General features: G+C 38.7%; 1 protein-coding gene across 1 annotated transcript in view; it reads left to right on the top strand.

Moving 5' to 3' along the window:
- The first annotated feature begins 284 nt into the window (after positions 1-284).
- Positions 285-22188, top strand: part of SPIN1 (spindlin 1) — a 38126-nt gene continuing 16222 nt past the window's right edge. Inside the window, exons 1-2 of the mRNA XM_079706579.1 lie at positions 285-378; positions 15970-16018. Of these exons, the coding sequence (XP_079562705.1) occupies positions 327-378; positions 15970-16018 (101 nt within the window). The 5' untranslated portion in view covers positions 285-326. The remainder of the gene's footprint in view (positions 379-15969; positions 16019-22188) is intronic.

Here is a 22188-nt window from a genome sequence, read left to right as displayed (position 1 = left end):
GTGTTGTCCTTGGCACCGAGGTCTGAGGAAATAAAGTTAATTGCTTCCCGGCAAAGTGTATTTTAGCTAATGTTACGTTTAAAATTTGTCATGTTTGATGGCTTACTTGGAGTAGTTTGCTTTTGTGATGCTCTAGTAATGAACTATTATTTCACTGTCTTACAGAGTACTTAGGATTTCACGTATTTTTGCTGAACTTATTTTAAAAAGGCGCTTGGGATGATGGATTAACAAGAACATTGAAATTCTGTGAAAAGTTTCAAATTGGAGCATACTGAATTTTCACCCTAGTCCAGCAGCTCTGCTGCTCACTTAAATACAGATGAATGAAGACCCCATTCGGGAAGACACCTGGCCAGCGGTCCAGAGCTGATGCAGGTAGGCAGTGCAGTTCTACACTTTAGTACAATAAATTTAAAACAGTTGTAAAAATGAGAAATGCTCTCATGTAATTCCTAGTGGTTTGCTATTCCTAAAGCTTTGTGATTTCCAGTATTTTAAACACATGCACCTGTGAAAGAAACAGGTTTAGGTTTTAGAAAGGTAGGGATCATATTAATTTTCTTTTCCTGTGGTCTCTTGCAGTAAGTTATAGATGTCCAGTAAATACAGCAAGTGAATTGTAAATACTTACAGGATTATAGTAAACAAAGGATTTATCATTTGTTTTTGAAAGAAGATGTGAAAGTGAGATGACTAACTGAGTATTAGATTTAGTGAGATTTAGGATATTTATAGGGAAAAAGGTAAGCTCAGTTTTTTGCGTATTTATTTGAAAGAACTTTATTGGAATGAAATGTATGGAAATGAAATGAATATTTAATAGAAATTAATTCTTATTTTTGTGGCACACAGCCGATACTAGAAGTTTAGACTTTGCATGATTTTTGTCCACCCTAAAAACAAAGGTTAAAAATCTTATAGGCTACAAAATAAAATAGGTAAGTAGTATTTTCTTTAAGATTTATGTTTTTCTCCATTCCAGAAATACATTTGAATATTGGAAAAAACCTGTCATAACATATTAAGGTTCTTTGATAAATGAATCTGAGAATTCTGCTAGGAAAATTACTATTAATCTTACAAGTGGTTGCTGTGTGATTTAGAATTTATTGTATTTATTAACTGTAGTGTTTGGAATTCCTTTGTAGAAGAGCCACAGGGATTAAGATTTTTAAGTTTCTCTTTTCTTTGATTTTAGTTCCTCTCTTGTAAAGATAATATTGATTTAACTGTTAAATATTTGTCAGTAAGATTAACTTGCAGTAGTGGTGACTGACTGAAGTATAAGTCACCTGAGAGGTTACTATTTAAATTCCAACTCGGCTCATCAGCTCTGTCCTGCTCTTTTATTAGCTGTATAAACACTGGTGCATTTTGTATCTTCTTAAGCCTTGGTTTTTCTCATCTGAACAGTGGGACTGTTATGGTATGTATCTATTGGGGTTATTAGGAAGAATAAATGCGTTTATGTTGTCAGGTGCTTAGTAGGTGCCTCACACATTATAGCTGCTCTGCAAAAAGCATTTTTTTTTGTTGATCATACTGTTTATAACAAAATGTTTATTCCATCTCATTAGTTGCAAAAATTGCTGTCAAGTTTTTGTTGATCAGTGAATGCCCCATGTTTCTGTCATTTGAAATAGTAATTCGTACCCTCAAGTTCTTTTTATGCACACCATTCTAAATTCAGCACTCCTGTTTTCTTCACTGATTTAGTCATATTCTTAGGAGAGAGAATTGATTAAAGTGATGTGTAGTATGGTGTAAGTAATTGAAGGAGCTAAACCAAGAGATGTTACTGTTAAGGGAGAGATTGTCTAATCCTAGCCAGTACTTTGATCTTATATTTTCTTACTCTTTGATATTTTTTAGAGCATATGGCATAGTGCTAAAGACAAAGTAGGTACTCTGTAAATTCTAATCAGCCTATTGTTGAATATTTTAACATATGAAACCCTGGGGTCATTTATTGTTTTTCACTGTTGTGTATTATACTCTATTTTAGAGAGATTACTGATCCCTTGATCAGTATTACTTATAAATTAGTCTTAATCATTTTCCCTGTTAACATAGACAAAGGCTTTGTTACTTTTAAATCCCTGTACCAGTAACAAATGTGCCCATTTACAAATAAAGAAAATTCACACACAAAGGGGGTTTCTTTTTCTCATGCAGCAAGAAGCCCAAATAGGCATTCCAGAGTTGGTATGGTGGCTCAGCTGTGCCCTTAGTCTGTTGCCATCTGAAAGGCTAAAGTGGGGGCCTTCAGTGGATACGGCTCCTAGGATGTTTCTCTTCCTCTGTGGGCCATTGTGTAGCTGGACTTACTACATGAAGGCTCCCAGAGGAAGTATCCCAAGAGAAACAGGCACAGTGGCATAGTCTCTTCTCTTGGAGCCGTGGAAGTCATACAGGTTCACTTCTGTTGCATTTTGTTCATTGAAGCAGTCTCAGAGGTCTACCCAGGTTCAAGGGAGTGGGCATGTACTCTGCTCCATGGGAGAAGTGTCAGAGAATTGTGGTCATGTTTTAAAACCACCACAGTGGGCAACTCCTAATACCTGACAGTGTTTGACATTAGGGTGTGAGTGATCAATAAAAATTTGAAAATTGAATTTTTTACATTCTCTTTATGCACCTAGTTCAACATATTAGGGATTTCTGTTTTTTTTTTTTAATTAATTAATTTTAGCTGCGTTGGGTCTTTGTTGCTGCGCACGGGCTTTCTCTAGTTGCGGCGAGTGGGGGCTACTCTTCGTTGTGGTGTGCAGGCTTCTCATTGTGGTGGCTTCTCTTGTTGAGGAGCATGGGCTCTAGGTGCACAGGCTTCAGTAGTTGTGGCACGTGGGGTCAGTAGCTGTGGCTCATGGGCTCCTGTAGAGCGCAGGCTCAGTAGTTGTGGCACATGGGCTTAGTTGCTCTGCGGCATGTGGGATCTTCCTGGACCAGGGCTCGAACCCATGTCCCCTGCATCGGCAGGCAGATTCTTAACCACTGCGCCACCAGGGAAGTTCCAGGGATTTCTATTTTTAAAATAACTTAGGTTTATTTATATAAATATGTTGGAATTCAATTGGTTACTAAAGTGGTAGTTTATATGTACCTAATGACGTTGGGCAGCAAGTCCTTTTTTACAGTAAAACTTTTTTCATATTTTTTTTTCCTGTAAAGTTAGCCTCCATTTTTACTAGTTTACCAAAGGTTGCAAATTTTCTCCTTTTATGACATTATACTGATAGGTACAGGGAATGGTAGTAATAGATATCCATGTGCCTAATACTCAGGTTAACAACTATTTTTGCTATATTCAAATATTTTTAAAACCTTGATTTTATTTTTATCAAATCAATAAAAATTCATGGGTGAAATGTCAAGTAGTGCTGAAGACTTATATCAAAAAGTAGGCACTCCATTCATTTTGATGTTTACCTTCAAAATTTGTAAATGAGTATACAGATTTCTCTTGATCTGAAAAATTTAGATATGTATTGAAACCTGTTGAGGATGATGGCTTTTTCACATAACATCTCTTTCTCCCGTTAACCTTTTTTTTTTTTTTTAAATAATGAAGTCAATATTTAATTTTTTTATTGAAGTAAAGTTAATTTACAATGTTGGGTTAGTTTCAGGTATACAACAAAGAAATTCAGTTGTGTATGTATACATGTACATATGTATGTATTATTTTTCAGATTCTTTTCCATTATAGGTTATTAACAAAATATTGATTATATTGGGACTTCCCTGGTGGTCCAGTGACTAAGACTCCATGCACCCAAGGCAGGAGGCCTGGGTTCGATCCGTGGTCAGGGAACTAGATCCCCCATGCTGCAACTAAGAGTTTGCATGCCACAACTAAAAGATCCTGCCTGACACAACTAAAGATCCCGCACACTGCAACGAAGATCCCGACTGCCGCAACTAAGACCTGGCGTAGACAGACAGACAGACAGAGAGATAGATAAATAAATGAGATATATTTTTAATAACGATACTGAGTATCGTTCCAGCTGCTATACAATAGGTTCTTGTTGTTTACCTATTTTATATATAGCAGTGTGTATATGTTAAGCCCAAACTCCTCATTTATCCCCCTCCCCCATTATGTCTCCTTTGGTAACCATAAGTTTGTCTTCTATGTCTGTGAGTCTATTTCTGTTTTGTAAATAAGTTCATTTGTGTCATTTTTTTAGATTCTACATATAAGTGATAGCATATGATACTTTTCTTTGCTTCAGTTTAGTATGATAATCTCTAGGTCCATCCATGTAGCTGCAGATGGCATTATTTCATTTATTTTTTATGGCTGAGTAATATTCCTTTGTATATATGTACCACATCTTCTTTATCCATTCATCTGTTGACGGATATTTAGGTTACTTCCAGGTCTTGGCTATTATAATTAGTGCTGCTACAAATATTGGGGTGCATGGGTTGCAGTATCATATGGTAGCTCTGTTTTTAGTTTTTTAAGGGACCTCTATATTGTTCTCCATAGTGGCTGTACCAGTTTACATTCCCACCAACAGTGTAGGGAGGGTTCCTTTTTCTCCACACCCTCTCCAGCATTTATTATTTGTAGACTTTTTGATGATAGCCATTCTGACTGGTGTGAGGTGATACCTTATTGTACTTTTGATTTGCATTTCTCTAATTAATGCATGTTGAGCCTCTTTTAATGTGCTGTTGCCCATCTGTATGTCATCTTTGGAGAAATGTCTGTTGAGGTCTTCTGCCCATTTTTTGATTGGGTTGTTTTTTTGATATTAATTAATTGATATTGTATATTTTGAAAATTAATCCCTTGTCAGTAGCATCATTTGCAGATATTTTCTCCCAGTCCGTAGATTGTCTTTTTTCATTTTGTTTATGGTTTCCTTTGCTATGCAAAAGCTTTTAAGTTTAATTAGGTCCCATTTGTTTATTTTTGCTTTTATTTCCATTACCGTAAGAGACAGATCCAAAAAAATATTGCCGTGATTTATGTCAGAGTGTTCTCCCTATGTTTTCCTCCAGGAGTTTTATAGTATCCAGTCTTACATTTAGGTCTTTAATCCAGTTGAGTTTATTTTTGTATATGGTGTTATGGTGTTAGAGAATGTTCTAATTCCATTGTTTTACATTTAGCTGTCCAGTTTTCTCAGCACTACTTATTGAAGAGACTGTCTTTTTTCCACTGTATATTCTTGCCTCCTTTGTCGTAGATTAATTGACCATCAGTGCGTGGGTTTATTTCTGGGCTTTTTATCGTGTTCCATTGATCTCTTATGTCAGTTTTGTCTCAGTACCATACTGTTTTGATTACTGTAGCTTTGTAGTATAATCTGAAGTCAGGGAACATGATTCCTCCAGCTCTGTTCTCCTTTCTCAAGACTGTTTTGGCTATTGGCGGTCTTTTGTGTTTCCATACAAATAAAATGTTTTGTTGCAGTTATGTGAAAAATGCCATTGGTAATTTGATAGGCATTGCATTGAATCTGTAGATTGCCTTGGGTAGTATGGTCATTTTAACAATATTGATTCTTCCATTCCAAGAACACAATATATCTTTCATCTTCAGTTTCTTTCATCGGTGTCTTACAGTCTTTGGAGTACAGGTCTTTTGCCTCCTTAGGTAGGTTTATTTCTAGATACATTCTTTTTGATGCAGTGGTTAATGGGATTGTTTCCTTAATTTCTCTTTCTGATATTTTGTTTTTAGTGTATACAAATGCAAACGATTTCTGTATATTAATTTTGTATTCAGCAACTGTCAAATTCATTGATGAGCTCTACTAGTTTCCTGGTAGCATCTTTTAGGACTTTCTATGTATAGCATCGTGTCATCTGGAAACAGGGACAGTTTTACTACTTCTTTAGCCTTCTAAGTTTTGGCTAAAATGGTACTTATTGTTTCTATCATGATTACTGCATAAGTACTGAACTTTTGAGCCAAGTAATGCAGTATGATTATTTTTTTTGCACATTTTTCCTGGAGTTTAGTGATTGCTTTAGTTTTTTTTTTCTATTTGTTTAAATTTCTTTGCAAGTTGAAGTCTCTTAAACCCTCCAACAGCTTTATAAAACTCCTCTCAGTATAATTTCCTGCATGCCAAATGTGATAGATAATCCATCTGTCCATGTTTTTCTTAGAGGATTTTTTCCTAGCGCCTTCTGTCCTTTTCTAATCTGTTGATTATTCTCTCGACCTGCTTCAACATTGTCATCCCTGGAATTTCTTTTTCCTCTTTTGTATGTTAGATTCTCCTTTCCTCCTGGTTCCCATGCATTTTGTCTCTTAGTGTGTACTCTTGCCTGGGTAAAGCATGTACGTCTTCAAAAGTTTCAAGAGTAGGCAGTGAATGAGCTGATTGTTAAAGCTGCAAGTGGAATGTATAGTGATTCATTCATAGTCTTTACTTTCCACTTCTCAGATTTCCTGAAATTGTCTCTAATAAGAATTTTAAAAAATGCACATAGAAGATGGAAGTTTTTTTGGACCTTATATCAACATTGTTGTTATTCTACTCTCATGCTTTATATTTGGCAGGGAAAAGATTCTAGGTTGGAAATAACTTTTTCTTTCAGAATTTTCCAGGCATTGCTCCATTCATTGTCTCTGAGATCCAGTGTTGCTATTTGGGGAAGTTGTATGCCATTTTCATTTCTGAACCTTTGTATGTACCAGTGGGTTTTTTCCCTCTTCTCTAGAAACTTATTTTTTAAATTTTTTGTAATTTATTTATTTTTGGCTGCGTTGGGTTTTTGTTGCTGCGTGCGGGCTTTCTCTAGTTGCGGCGAGCAGGGCCTACTCTTCGTTGCAGTGTGTAGGCTTGTCATTGCGGTGGCTTCTCTTGTTGTGGAGCACAGGCTCTAGGTGCTTGGGCTTCACTAGTTGTGGCATGTGGGCGCAGTAATTGTGGATCACAGGCTCTAGAACGCAGGCTCAGTAGTTATGGCACATGGTCTTAGTTGCTCCACATGTGGGATCTTCCCGGACCAGGGCTCGAACCTGTGTCCCCTGCATTGGCAGGTGGATTCTTAATCACTGTGCCACCAGGGAAGCCCCTGTAAGTTGCATTTTTAAAAAGCCTTTCTTGAATTAGTTCTACCTCTTATGATTGTCTTAGTGTCTCTTTGCTTTTCGTCTCTATTTGTGAATGTTTTCTCTTGTGAATGTTTTCTTTAGAGATGGATTTTCAGATTTCCTGCTTGTAAGATGAGAGTATTTAACACCTCTCAGATTTCCTGATTTCTCCCTTAAAGTTATAAAGTCATACTCTTTTTCTATTTGTCGAAGTGACACCCCCAGAGACCACTGCTGGTCTTGTAAAGCCAGGCTAATTAAAATTGCTGATCAACAGGAAGACTGTCACCTTGACAGCCTCCCAGGGAAATTTCACAAGAGGGAAAGGTGCTCACAGGGGCGAATGAGTGAGTTAATAGGATTGGAGGAAATGAGTGTGGTGTGTAGGGGGATTGGTATTTTTAATCCAAATGAGTTGCTGGAACAGACATTGGTCTTTATACTTGGAACATCTGAGTCCATGCAAAGTTAAGTTAAAAGTTGGTTATTTTGGAACATTTGTCTGAATGAGCTTTGTTAAAACAGTTTGAGTGTATGTAGTTTTACTTGCCTGTCGTGGTTTAGTACAGTTTAAGTAATGGTTTGGTGAGTCATTGAACAGTTTATTTTGTAAATTAGGCTTATTTTCTCATTTCAATCAACAAATAGGTGTAGCTACCTAATAAAGGGTCTTGTTCTGTTTTCCACTGGAAAATCTGTGGTCCTCAGATGGGTGATATGACCCACCCTTGACAACTCACCGACATTGGTGCCCAGTGAATATATACACACCTACTTACTCTTCCGTTATTTGCTTTTTCCACTTGACAGTATGTATAGGTGACCTCTTCTTAGCAGTATATAGAGAAATTGCTCATGACTTTTTACAATTGAACAGTATTCTGTTGTGCAGATGTACCAGATTAGTTTGTTCAGTAGTCAGTTAGCTGGACATTTAGGTTGTTTCTTCTCTTCTGCTATTAGAAATAATAACTGCAATGAATAGCCTTGTCCATTTATCTCGCCAGTGCCATTAGGATAGATTTCTAGAGGTGGAACTGAATCAGATCTTAAATGTGTATGGAATTCTGTGAGATGTCACCAGATTCCCCTCAATGGACTCTGTACCATTTTGCATTCCTACCAGCAAGTAATATGTGTTTCTCACAGAGTCTCACCAGCGTTGTATGTTGTCAGCAATGTAGAATTTTGTCCATCTGATGGGTGGGCCTAATGGCCCTGGCAAGACAAATGGACAAGGCTATTCACTGCAGTTATTATCTCTGTAGTTGTACGCGTGAGGCTGCATATCTTGTGTTACTTGTAAATGCCTCTTTGGCCTTTTTCTGTTCTTATCTCACCCATTTTTTCTTCTCTGCTTTCGGAAGCTCTTTTAATGTCAGAGATATTAACTACTGTCTGTGGTATGAGTAATTTATCTTATACTCTCTGTTGTGTGGAGTCAGCTTCTTGGAGAAAATCTTCCTTGAGTCCCTTGTCTCTTGCTCCCATCTGTATGGGTCTTACCTAGCCTACTTCTCAGAAGCTGCGCTGAACTTCTAACATGGTTTCTCAGATCCTCTGTGTTTACAGTGCTTTTCTCTAAATTTCTGGAGTATCCTCCAATAATTTTGAGAGATTTGTTTAAGGTTTAAATTTTGAGCCCGTACATGACTGTAAATGCCAGTTAGTACTTTATCTGGTTACGAGTTCTGTATTCACAATAATTTTACCTCAGTTTTGAAGGCATCACTTACCTCTTGTTGTCTAGCCCAGTGTTGATGGTCAAAGAATAAGTCTAGTACCTCTTTATTTATTTTTAAAGGATTAAAAAAATAGACTACTTTTGTAGAGCAGTTTTAAGTTATAGCAAAATTGAGCAGAGGGCACAGTGATTTCTCATATACCCCCCATCTCTCCCCAGTGTTCCCCAGTAGCAGCATCCCACACTCAATTATACATGTGTTAACAGTGAAGGTACTACATTGACACATCAGCATCATTCTAAGTCTGTAGTTTGCCTTAGTGTTCACTCTTGGTGTTGTATGTTCTGTGAGTCTTGACAAATGCATAATGACACAAATCCACCATTATAGTATCATACAGAATGGGTTCACTGCCCTAAAAATCCTGTGTTCCAACTATTCATCCCTACCTCCCCCTTTACCCTTGGCAACCACGGACCTTTTATTGTCTCCATATTTTTGCCTTTCCCAGAATATCATATAGTTAGAGTCATAAAATTCCTTCATGTCTTTTCATGGCTTGATAGCTTTTTTTTTCAGTACTGAATAATATTCTGTTGTCTGAATATAGTACCAATTATTTATCCGTTCACCTACTAAAGGACATCTTGTTGCTTGCTTCCAAGTTTTGGCAATTATGTATAAAGCTCCTATGAACATCCATGTGCAGGCTTTTATGTGGATGTAAGTTTTCGCCTCCTTTGGATAAGTGCCAGGGAGGATAATTGCTGGATCATATGGTAAGAGTTGTGTGAGAAACTTCCAAATTTGGATTCCCACCGACAGTGAATGAGAATTCCAGTTGCTCCACATCCTCTCCAGCAGTTGGTGTTGTCAATACATATTTTGGATTTTCACCATTCTTATAGGTGTGTAGTGGTATCTCATTGTTTTGAGTTTGTATTTCCCTGATGACATATAATATAGACCATCTTCTCGTACATTTATTTGCCATCTCTGTATCTTTGGTGAGGTGTAAAGGTTTTTGGCTCAATTTTTAAAAGTTGTTCAATCAGTTTGTTTTCTTATTGCTGAATTTTAAAAGTTCTCTTTATGTTATGGATAACAGTACTTTATCAGATATGTCTTCCCCAAATATTTTCTTATCGTCTTGACAGTGTCTTTCACAGAGCAAAAGATTTAAATTTTAATTAAGTCCAACTTATCAATTATTTCTTTCATGGATTGTGCCTTTGGCATTGTATCTAAAAGGTTCTCAACATAACCGAGGTTATCTAGATTTTCTCCTATGTTACCTTTTAGGAGTTTTATAGTTGATAGTTTTTTGTTTTACATTTAGGCCTATGGTCTGTTTTGAGTTCATTTTTGTGGTGGATATAAGATCTGTGTCTAAACTCATTTTTCTACATGTGGGTGTCCAGTTGTTCCAGCACCATTTGTTGAAAACACTGTCTTTACTCCATTGTATTGCCTTTGCTTATTTGGCAAAGAACAGTTAACTGTATTTATGGGTGGCTATTTGTGGGTTCTTTATTCTGTTCCATTGATCTCTTTGTTCTTTCACCAATACCACACTGTCATGATTAGTGTAGTTATATAGCAAGTCTTGAAGTCAGGTAATGTCAGTCCTCCAATTTTGTTTTTCTGCTTCAATATCCTGTCGGCTATTTGTGTCTTTTGCCTCTCCATATAAACTTTAGAGTCAATTTGTTGATAACCACAAAATAACTTGCTAGGATTTTGGTTGGGATTGCGTTTAATCTACAGATCAAGTTGGGAAGAGCTGACATCTTGACAGTGTTGGTTTTTCCTATCCATGAACATGGAATATCTGTCCATTTATATGGTTCTTTAATTTTTTTAGTCTTTGAGACTAAAAAGTGAAGCGGTCATAAAGTGCAATTACGAAGTTTATTGTGGGGTGACTTATACACAGGCAGGATCAGCTGGACGACCATCCATAGGCGTTTGCAGCTGCACCCCATACCACCAAAAGGAGTATAGGGGGATTTAAAGGAGCCAAAGCTAAAAATGGAATCTGATTACTAAGGGAGAAGCACACCCACACAGAGGGGACTGGGGTTTTTCCTCCCCCCCTCAAGGGTCTCATGTCCACTAACCATCTGCATCAGCAAAAGATATTCTCCCAGTTTTCGTATCAGGTGAAGGCGAGGATAAAAGTTGATAGGAAACTTACCTGCTTTGGGTGTATTTCTTATGAGTAAGCTAAAGCTCAGTCATAACAGAAAGGGGAGGGGGGTGGGACTGAGGGCCTGCGATGGAGCTGACAAAGAAGAGTCAGTGTGGTTCAGCCACACAGAGCCCTTGGCATGTTATTCATAGTTAGTTTAAGTTCTCAGTTGGACAATTCCAGCATCGCTGCCATATCTGAGTCTGATTCTGGTATTTGCTCTGTCTCTTCAAACTGTGCCTCACAGTTTTTGATGAAAGCCAGACATGATATTCCGGGTAAAAGGAGCTCTGGTAAATGAGCCTTAAGTGATATGGTGGTGCGGTGTGGGAGGGAGAGATACACTGTGTAGTTCTGTGATGAGGTTTTAGTCTTCAGTGAGTCTGCCTCACCGGGCTGTGACCGTCACTTGTGCTTCTCAGTTTCCTCCCCCTCTTGTGTCCTACTGGGGGGCTAGGGGGCTGAGCCTTGAAATTCCTGTCACACCAGGGGACAGCTAGAGAGTTGGAGTTGGCTATTTCCCTTCCCTCTGGTCACTTAGGCCCTGATACAGTAAGGCTCCAATAAAATAGTTTCTCTCAAGGGCAGGTCTTGGTAAGAACAGAATACTTTGGTGTATTTCAGAAAGGCTACTTCTCCCTTCCCTCTGCTGAAAGCAAAAGGGGGTTTTTCTCTGCTCTTCACTGTGAGAACCTGATGGTGCTTCTGGAGGTAAAACGTAAAAAAATGCGGAGCCCCCTCCTTCCCATGACTAGGTCCCCTGGAGTTTTTATTTTTCAGGCTTGTCCACACCAAGCCTCTAGCAGTTACTCAATTGCCTTTCAGGTTTTCCTAGCCAGGTACTGGTTCCTGCAGAGGATTCTGCTACCATGAATTGTGATTCTCTGTATCTGCTTGTCTGTGTCTCCAATTTTGGGGACAGTGATTCCTTGTAACCTCACTTCTCTCACCAATCTAAGAAGAGTTGTTGATTTTTCAGCTTGTTCAGCCCTTGTTAGGACAGAGTGGTAACTTCCAAGCTCCTAACGTGCCGGACTGGAAATGGAAAGTGCTCTCTCTTCATTTATTTTAATTTTCAAGAGCTCTTGTTGTCCCTTTTTATAGCCACTTGTTCCCATTTTATGACTATAGTATCTTCAGTTTTCCTGAGGATACCAGTTCTTTTATTTAATCTTCGTAGGTCTTGGGACTACAAACAGTGATGCTTATTTTTATCTTTCTCATACCACTGGGTTTTTTGTTTGTTTTTTTTTGTGTTGTTTGACTATTGATCATTGTCCATTCACACTTAAGAATTAAGGATTAATTACGAATGGCTTACCTTTTCTTGAGTGATCAGAAGATTATTTTTGTCACGGTACTCATCTAAATGGGAAATTCAGCTTTGTGGGGAGCGTGGCGATGTCTGGGGCCTGTTAAGTGTCTAGGATGCAGGGAGCCGTGTGGGTGTTAGGCCGGGGGTGTACCAAATGCTAACGTCAGCTGCCTTTTCCTTGTATAGTTAGTGTGGAAGGGAAGGAGAGGATCCTGACACCAGGTACAATTCCAGTAGATCTTGATCGAATCCTGTATTTTCACGTCTACTTTTGCACTTTTTATATCGTGATACGCATCTACTGCAAGCCTAGGGTTGTTCCAGGGATGCTCTGGATAGATTTGCTCTCTGTTCAGTCTGTATCTTATCTTCATATATGAGCTGCCCACTTCGTACAGTGTATATATATAAGCATGCTAGGTGAAAGTGGGGGAGAATGGCTCTCTTAAGCAATCGGGGTAATGTCTCGCTGTTTTTATCTGTGAAGTAGAATGGACAGTCTTACACAGACCAATTGACCATATATCTCCTTTTTCATCTAACTTCTTAGAATTGTAAATGTTATGTAAGTACAGAAATTTATGTCTAAAAATTGCATGTCTTAATGTAAGGCCAAGGAGAGAGAACTTTGCAGAAAACCCAGAAGCCTTCTTCCTCCACCCAGGTGGATCTTGTTACTTAGTGTGAATTTTGATCAATATAGTAAACATGCTTTTGCATCATTCCACAGATATTGATAGATTGTTTTCATTTTCATATTTTTATTCAAAATATTTGAATTTTTATTGTGATTTTGTGTTTGAACCATGAAGTTTTAGAAGATTGTTGTTTAATTTGCAAATACTGGGGTGTTTCCAGATACCTTGCTATTTATTTCTGACTTGATTCTGATATAGTTAGAGGACATACTTTGTATGATTTCACGTTATTTTAAGTGTTTTGAGGGTTTGTATTCTGAGTAGCATATGGTGTATCTGGGTTAATGTCCCATGTGAACTTGGAAAAGATCTTTATTTTGGCAGTATTGGATTGGCGTTCTGTAAATGTCAGCTAAGCCTAGTTGGCTGTTTGTGATGTTCAGGTTTTTTATATCCTTTCTGATACTCCTAGCCGCTTGTTATATCAATTACTGAGAAGCGTTCATATTTTTAAATATAATTATGAGTATGTCACTTTTCCTTGTGAATTCTGTCAGTTTTTGCTTTATATATTTCAGTGTTCTTCCTTATTTTATTTATTTATTTTTGGCTGCGTTAGATCTTCGTTGCTGTGCGTAGGCTTTCTCTAGTTGCAGAGAGTGAGGGATACTCTTCATTGTGGTACACGGGCTTCTCATGGTGGCTTCTCTTGTGGAGCATGGGCTCTAGGTGCACAGGCTTCAGTAGTTGCCGCACATGGGCTCAAGAGTACAGGCTCAGTAGTTGTGGCACATGAGCTTAGTTGCTCTGCGGCATGTGGGATCTTCCCGGACCAGGGATCGAACCCGTGACCTCTGCATTGGCAGGCGGATTCTTAACCATTGCACCACCAGGGAAGTCCATGTATTTCAGTATTCTATAATTAGGTACATATACATTTAAGATTGTTATGGCTTCCCTTTTTTTGTTTTGTTTTGTTTTGTTTTTTTGGCCGCACCCTCACAGCTTGTGGAGTCTTCGTTCCCCACCAGGGATTGAACCCAGACCCTCGGCAGTGAGATCTTGGAGTCCTAACCACTGGACCACCAGGGAACTCCCTGGTATGGCTTCTTGATTGATCCTTTCATCATTTTGGAATGTCCTTTTTGATCCCTGGTAACTTTGTCCTGAAGTTACTTTGTCTGATGTTAATAATCGTCTCTTCCTTCTTTATATGGTCTCTTAACTGATTCATTTAGACTATGTTTAATGAAATTATCAATATTGTTGGGGTTGGAAAGATTTTTGCTATCTATAGTATTCTGAATCCACAGGTAGGTTATTTTGTTTATCTTAGCAGCGCCTTAAAGATTTATTCCACTGTTTTCTGGCTTACATTGTTTCTGACAACAAATCTGGAGCCAGTATTTTCTGTTTCCCTAAATTTAAGGTGTCTTTATTCTTTGTCTGCTTAAAATATTTTATTAGTCATTGGTTTTCAGAAACTTGATGAGGATGTGCCTTGGTGTGGTTTTTTCCTTTGTCTTTATCTTACTTTGGCTTCATTGAGCTTGTTGGCTCCATGGTTATGCACTTACCACATCTGGAAAGCTTTCTGCCATTATTTTTGTCAGACTTTTTCTTCCTTCACCCCTTGATCCTCTCTTTCATGGAGTGCATTTCATTTATGTTGGGCTAGTTGATATTGTCCCACAAGTCACTGAGGCTGTTTGTTTCCCACAGTTTTTTCCTTTGTGTTCCATTTTAGATATGTTGTACTGTAATATCTCACATTCACTGGTCTTTTTATCTGTGGGGTCTAATCTGCTGTTAATCATATCCAGTGATTTTTTTTTCTTTCATTTTGGATCATGTATTTTTCACCAGTTTCATTTATTTATTCTCTTCTCCCCACCCCACCCCCATTTTTCTATTTTAAGTGTTTATGTCTTCCTTTAGCTATTTGAGCACAGTTGTTAATAGTTCTTTTAACATCCTGGCCTGCTAATTACATCGTTTTGGTAATAACCCGCTTGGTTATGGGGTTACAGTCTGCCGCTTTTCCACAGGTCTAATAATTTTAGTTGGGGTGTTGGACATTTGAAGTGTGTTGTGGAGCACTGGGTTTTCTTGATGTCCTTTAATGAATATTGGAGTTTGTTTTGGCAAGCAGGTGCTAGGATGGGTCTATAGCAGCTTTTATTCTTAGGGCTACTTCATCCTTCTGGTTAAGGGATTATCTTTTTATGGTTTTTACTGACTGCCCTGTGTGTTCAAAGAGGTGGCTAGATGGACTTTGAACAACTCTCATGCCTTTGCAGGTTAATATCTAGCCAGACATAAGACTACCCCTCCCCTTCCAGATGTTTGGAGCTCCCTCTGAGATCTCTCTCCTTGCCAGCACTCAGATCCACAGCTCCCAGCCACCCCTCCCTCCGCAGCTCCCATCTGACTGTCAGTGTAGCACAACCACAGTGTTCTTGGTTTCCCCTTCGTGAACCATCATCCACAAGTCGTTGTTGGGATGCACTTGGTTGGTGTGGGGGCCTCTGCATGGGTTTTCTGCTCCCCGGTTCCATAGTCCTCTGCTGCCTGTTGTCCTGATGTTTGGATCCAGATGTGTCATATCTCTTGTCCCATTTTCTAGTTGTTTGTGGCAGGAAGACAAGTTCTGTACCTTTTGACTAGGATTGTCATTTTTTGTTGTGGTTTTTGTCCATGTGATTTTGGTTTTGTGTTTTATGGCCGATTTAGGGAGATAAACTGCTGTCTCTGTTATTTTATCTTCCCAGAATCCCTTATATCTCCTATTTAAAAGATAAGTAGACAAATGGTTTTGTTACATGTTGGCTGTTTGTGGGTTTTTTTGGCCACGCCTCGTGGTTTGTGGGATCCTAGTTCCCCAAACAGGTATCGAACCTGGACCCTCGGCAGTGAAAACGCAGAGTCCTAACCATAGACCACCAGGGAATTCCCTTGTGGTTTATTTTAATTTCATACTTTATATAGCAGTTTTTCATAAGTTAACTTTTTCCTGAGTTTGGACTATTTTTTATTCAGTTTTTGTTGACTCATACTCACTTCTCTTTTAGGCCATGCTGGTGTATCTGCAAGCATGATGAAGAAACGGACATCCCACAAGTAAGCAATTCTGAAACTTGCCTTTTTAGATAGCAAATTGTGGCCTTTGGTTACATGAGATATGAGGTCATCTATGTGAGGCCCTCTCCCTGTATGAGCAGGTCTTGCCTCATAGCAGCCAGCGTCACATATAGCCTTGCTGCATGCTGAGTAGTGGTGTGCTATCTAATCCCTGTGCATTGAGGGCCTGGCTAGCACTCTGCCAGGCACACTCACTTCTTTATAAGATTTTCAAATGAATGAGGAGCTTGTAATTTAGAGAAAGCATATGTATGTTGAAAGATAATTTTAAGTGACAAATGTGTTATAAATCCTAAATTCTATAGGTACTAGAGAGTAGAAGCAACTTTTTTCCTCCCTGAAATCTTCTTTTGTGTGTAATGTAGTTATGTCCAAAAAGAAAATTGAGATACTATCTTAAGTAACAATATCCACTGGTACTGTATTTTATGTAATAGCTTTTACAAGTATCCACAGTATCCACTACTGTGCAGTAGTGACGGCTACTGCACCATGGCACCCTCTCTAACAAACCAGTTATGATTGTATGAGTCTTAATCATGGATTGTTGAATATGGAAGACTCTCCTTGACCCTAGCACCTCCTAAGACTCTCCCCATAGCAGTTATTCTCAAATTACTCATATTGAAATGCTTGTGCCTCTTGGTCACCGCACCGTAGTGGTCAAAGAGTGTGAGTCCTCTGGGCTTTTGTGGAAGGTCCGGATGAATAAAGGTGCCTTTCAGTAATTGTTGGTGATTAAACTAAACATGGCTCTATTTAAATGAATACTTGTATATATAATGTAAATATTTGTGATATTCAGTTTAAGAAATGACTTGGAAAGTAAAAATATGAAGATAAGGCAAGTCCTGAGGTTTGATAAAGCGTTTCTCAGATTTCATTTATTTGCCCATCACCTTCACATCTTCTGCCATATCTAGTAATCTGATAATTCATGTAATATATCTCCACTCATTATCATATCATTACCATAAATGGTACACCACCTCTTGGCACAAATAGAAGGTAATGAAAAAAACTTAAATACAGTGGGAGATGAAAGTAAATTACACATTAACTTTGCAAAACCAGAACTGTTCCTCTTTTTTCCCCTAAAACACAAGGCTTGAATACCTACCTGTTCAGTTTTTGAAGTTCATACGTGTACAGCTAAAAGGGTTTCTCATCCTGTATGTTGCATAATGCAGTGAACTTGATCTAGTGCTTTAATGTGAGGTGTGCTTGTCTCACTTAAAGGGTAGATGTTTTGAACATATTAAAAGGGAGACGTTGAAATGAAAAGTTATCAGTCATTTTCCTATTTTTTCTAATCTCAGGGCAAATTTGAGGATGGGTGGGATGGACAAAAACTGAAACAAAAGTTTCCACATTTCACAAATGAAAGGTGTTAATAGTTGTCCTTGGAGGGGTGACTGGGAACAATGGCTGGTGGAGAGGCTGGCCTTGGAGTGGGAAGCCCCACTGGCTCAGCTGTGGGCCTTACCAAGTTCCCTCATGGGCCTGGAGCTCTGCTTAACTCATGTAAAGTCATGGTGCTGGACTAGAACAACGAGGTTTTCAGCTTTTTATCATAGAATGCTTTCTACAGATGAAGTGTGTATAGCAAACAAATATAGGAAAGCAGAGCTGGAGCCTCACTCTCCTTGCCTGCCCCCATCGTGGCTCTCCAGAAAGTAAGGCACTCGGGACTCCTCATGTGCAGCCACTGACCCGTGGTCACGCCTCCCCTCGCTTCCCGCGTTGATACAGGGGGACTGAGCAATAATAACTCCATGTGCAGATGCCTCTGCTTGCTTGAGAGAGAGTCACAGGAACTCCCAGGAGACAAATGATGGCAGAGCCACCGTCCCGAGAACGGCACCTCCCGTCCCCGTGGGTGCTAGGGGATTTGGGTAATCGGGTCTGCAGTGCTTGGAGCAGTGCCTCTGCACCCAGAAACGTTGTGTAGCTGAGTCTTGCTCTCATTTTTTAAAGTAAATAGAAACAAACTTTTGTACTTCTTGCGGGCTAGGGTCCTTGGTGTGTTTGGGGGACAAGCTGGTGGACAAGCCTTTCCTGGCTTCCCAGGAGGTGGTTTGGGAAATCTGCACTGAAGTTACATCTTGAAGGGAAGTGTAGTTGGGGGACATGTAAGGTGAACTTAGCTACAGTGATTCTTTGTTTTAGTTTTCAAATGTAAATCTGGCTCTTTTCTTCCTAATTGGAATAGTGGATAGATTTACATTTCAGGGTACTGTTGGAAGGTATGACTGGGCTTTGGTGTATTTCCTACTAATGTACATTTAGAAAATGGATCAGGAGCTGTTACATGCTAAGTTGAGGATTTCCAGGGAATGTTTTCCTTTCATTTTATAAGATACCAATACTAGTCACCAGCCAAAACTGTCACTGTGATCCTCCTCCTCGTTTCCCTGGTGTAGTCTCATTTAGTGTTCATGGCATCCCTGTCAGGTAGGGACCATGAATCCTTCCGTGCACAGAGAGATTAAGTAACTTGTCTGAGGTCATACATATAAGAAGTTACTGAGCTAGGATTCAGAAATAGGACAGTCTGATTCTAAAGCCCATATTAACTACCACATTCTGTTTCCTGAACTGTATGTTTTGTTGTCTCATATCTGAAAAACATTATTTCTGTCCTAAACACACAGACTAGATAACAGTTGGAGCAAGCATCTAAATGATCCATAGTATTGACAATCTTAAATTGGTCAAATATGTAATACTTTTTAATCAATTTGCCAGTAACTGTTATTAACACCAGTGAAAGTGACTAGTGCTTTGGAAAACCCTTGAGGCATTTGGATGTTTGCCATGGACATCTCTGATATCCTCAGGGTGTACAGTGTGTAGACTCTCAGCGGCCATGGCTCACGGGCCCAGCCGCTCCGCGGCCTGTGGGATCCTCCCAGACCGGGGCACGAACCCGTGTCCCCTGCATCGGCAGGTGGACTCTCAACCACTGCGCCACCAGGGAAACCCTAGGAATTATTTTCTTGATGACCAAATATTTGGAATGGTACTTTGAGAACTTATTTAAAGTATTGAGCAAAGTACAGAAATATTTTCTGCACTCTCAGTTTATCTTTTTTGGGCACATGGATGGATAGAAATTAGTGTTTGTTCTGGATCAGCTCTACTACCAAAGGTATGGTGCCAGCAGCAGTAGGCACTTGGAAGCTTGTTAGAAAGTCTTTGGTCCCTCTCCAGACCTGCGGAATGGAGCCCAGAGTCTCTGGGGCAGGGCTTGGGTATCTCTTTTCAAAAGCTCTCTAGGTGATTCGATGCATGCCAAAGTTTGAGAAGCACTGGCCTAGACCATTATCAGAGCTGATATCTTAAAGCACATTAGATAACTAAGTCAAGTTGTTTGGAAATGAGTACACAAAATTACAGCAATGAAGGATGATTGGATGCTGTGTACTGGGTCACCATTTTCTCCCATTGAAACTACAAGAAAAGCCATTTATAGCTTCTGGACATAAGAAACAAGGAAAGTGATTATAGATGTTTAATTCTTGTTTCTCTGCTTTTATCCTTGAATTGTTTGGATCTTGACGCGATGCAGCTTTCTATTTGCCCTTGGCTATGTAATTCCATATGTCCTCAGTTGAATGAAGTGTCTTGGTATTTGTTTACAGTATTGCTGTTTATTTATTGACTACCTAGTAAATGATAGTTAAGAACATTTTAGGCTTTTTTTCCAAAGAAAATACCAGAGGCTAAGGCTGTTAAAAACAATGTATCCAGGGAGAACATAAAACAGCATCACCATATTCAAGGAACTGTTATTTTAAATTTTAAAAGTTCGTTGCTTTAAATCATTAATCTCACATCCTTATTTGTACTGCTCTTATTTATTTATTTATTAAAAAAAGGTTTTTGTTGTTGTCCATGCTGTGTGGCTTGCGGGACCTTAATTCTCCAACCAGGGATTGAACCCGGGCCCTCAGCAGTAGAAGCGAGGAGTCCTAACCACTGGACCACCAGGGAATTCCCTGTACTGTTCTTAGATTGAACTGTCTAGAGATGACACAAGTGTGTTTGTGTTCTTTTTATATCTTCTTCCAGTAATCCGACATATTCTTATTGTTTGCTTTTATGTATACTATTTCAACTCATGTAAGTAAGCTTTAATTTTTATTAAAGTTTTTTTAATATATATATAATTATTTATTTGTTTTTGGCTGCGTTGGGTCTTCGTTGCTGCGCGTGGGCTTTCTCTAAGTTGCGGCGAGCGGGGACTACTCTTTGTTGTGGTGTGCGGGCTTCTCATCGCGGTGGCTTTTCTTGTTGCAGAGCATGGGCTCTGGGTGTACGGGCTTCAGTAGTTGTGGCTCGCGGGCTCTAGAGCACAGGCTCAGTAGATGTGGTGCACAGGCTTAGTTGCTCCGTGGCATGTGGGATCTTTGCGGACGAGGGCTCGAACCCATGTCACCTGCGTTGGCAGGCGGATTCTTAACCACTGCGTCACCAGGGAAGTCCCCCCTTAAAGTTTTTCTTACTGATTTTTGAATCTGAATTAGCAATTAGAAATTAAAATGTTAGAGTTTGTTTAATATATAATTTTTAACTTTCCTAGTATGGAAAATTTCAAATACACACAAAAATAAAGTAGTATGTAATAAATCCCAAATTCCAATCATCCAGCTTCAGCAATTAGCAACATTTTGCCCAATATTAGATACTCTTAGTATATTTCTTGTTATTTAGGGGAGTTCTAAACCTTGTCTTCTAGTAGATGCTATAGTTGGAAGAGCTTAAATCAGTTTATCAAAAACATATATTTCTACACTCTTAATATTAAATAATATTTAATATTTTAACATATGTTTAAAAATATTTTTAAACATTCTTCTTTGTAAACTTCGGCTGCAAGGGTATTTGAGCAGTTTAGGCATTCAAGGTGCAGTAATTGGAAAGCTTGACTGATGATTTTAAAAAGTAGTATATTATTCTAATTACTGTTTTTGTCTTTAGTATTCATTGAGGCATCCATTCTTTTTTTTTTGTTTTGGCCGCGCCACGCGGCATGTGAGATCCTAGTTCCCCCACCAGCGATCAAACCCATTCCCCCTGCAGTGGAAGCACAGAGTCCCAACCACTGGACCACCAGGGAAGTCCCATCCATTCATTCTTTTTTACCTCCTCCTTTTGATAAAATTAAGTTGTTTATTAAATAAATTGGGCAGAAATGGTATCTATATTAGATCTCCTTGAATTCTTCTCTTAGAACTAGTGAAATGATGTAAAAAAAGGCAACAGAAATAAAATTTGGAATTGATAACACTAATATGTATAAATCTGTTTTTATATATAGTTTATTGCAGAATTAGGACATCCATTGCATTAAGAGTAATTAAAAATTGTGTTTTATCTGCCTATGAAAGTAAAATACTTAAGTCATAGAAAAATTTGAAAACACAGGTTAAATTCAGAGGAAGACAACTTAATTATTTTTAATGCCATCATCCAGAGATTACACCTGTTAATAAGTTAATGTATGTTTTAAAAGTTTTTTTTCTGCATATCTGTATGGATAATTGTGTGTCCTACTGTGTGCCCTGCCATGCACAGTACTAAGTGCTTTGGAAACTTACTTATTTCATTTATTTCATTTATTCCTTGCAACGACTCTGAGGGATGTATGTACCGAGTTGAATAATGTCCTCCAAAATTCATGTCCACCTGGAAACTGACTGTAATCTTATTTGGATATTGGGTCTTTGCAGATGTGATCCAGTTAGGATGAGGTCATACTGGATTACGGAGGTCCCCCAATTCAATGACTGGTGTCTTTATAAGAAGAAAATCTGGACACAGACTTACAGGGGAAAAGGCTATGTGAAGACAGAGATTGGAGTGATGTGTCTACAAGCCAAGGAATAAAATGTCATGTTTTTTCTGTGATTTTAATAGCTATGTAGTTATTTCATCATATAGATACACTATTACTTACTGAATCAGTGAGACCTATTGAACATTTTTTATTTCCCGTTTTCCCTGGTATGAACACTGCTCAGAACATCACTGTAGCTGTAGCTTTGTGCTTGTCCACTCTTTTCTTTTGATAAATTCCTAGACATGGAATTACTGGGACAGTGGATTGCCAGATTGTTCACTAGGAGGGTTGTATTTATTCTGGA

This window comes from Hyperoodon ampullatus (assembly GCF_949752795.1).
Source record: "Hyperoodon ampullatus genome assembly, chromosome: 6".
NCBI classification, from domain to species: Eukaryota; Metazoa; Chordata; class Mammalia; order Artiodactyla; family Ziphiidae; genus Hyperoodon; species Hyperoodon ampullatus.
Note: the sequence above shows the minus strand (reverse complement) of the source record. Positions and strands in the feature narration are given on the sequence as shown.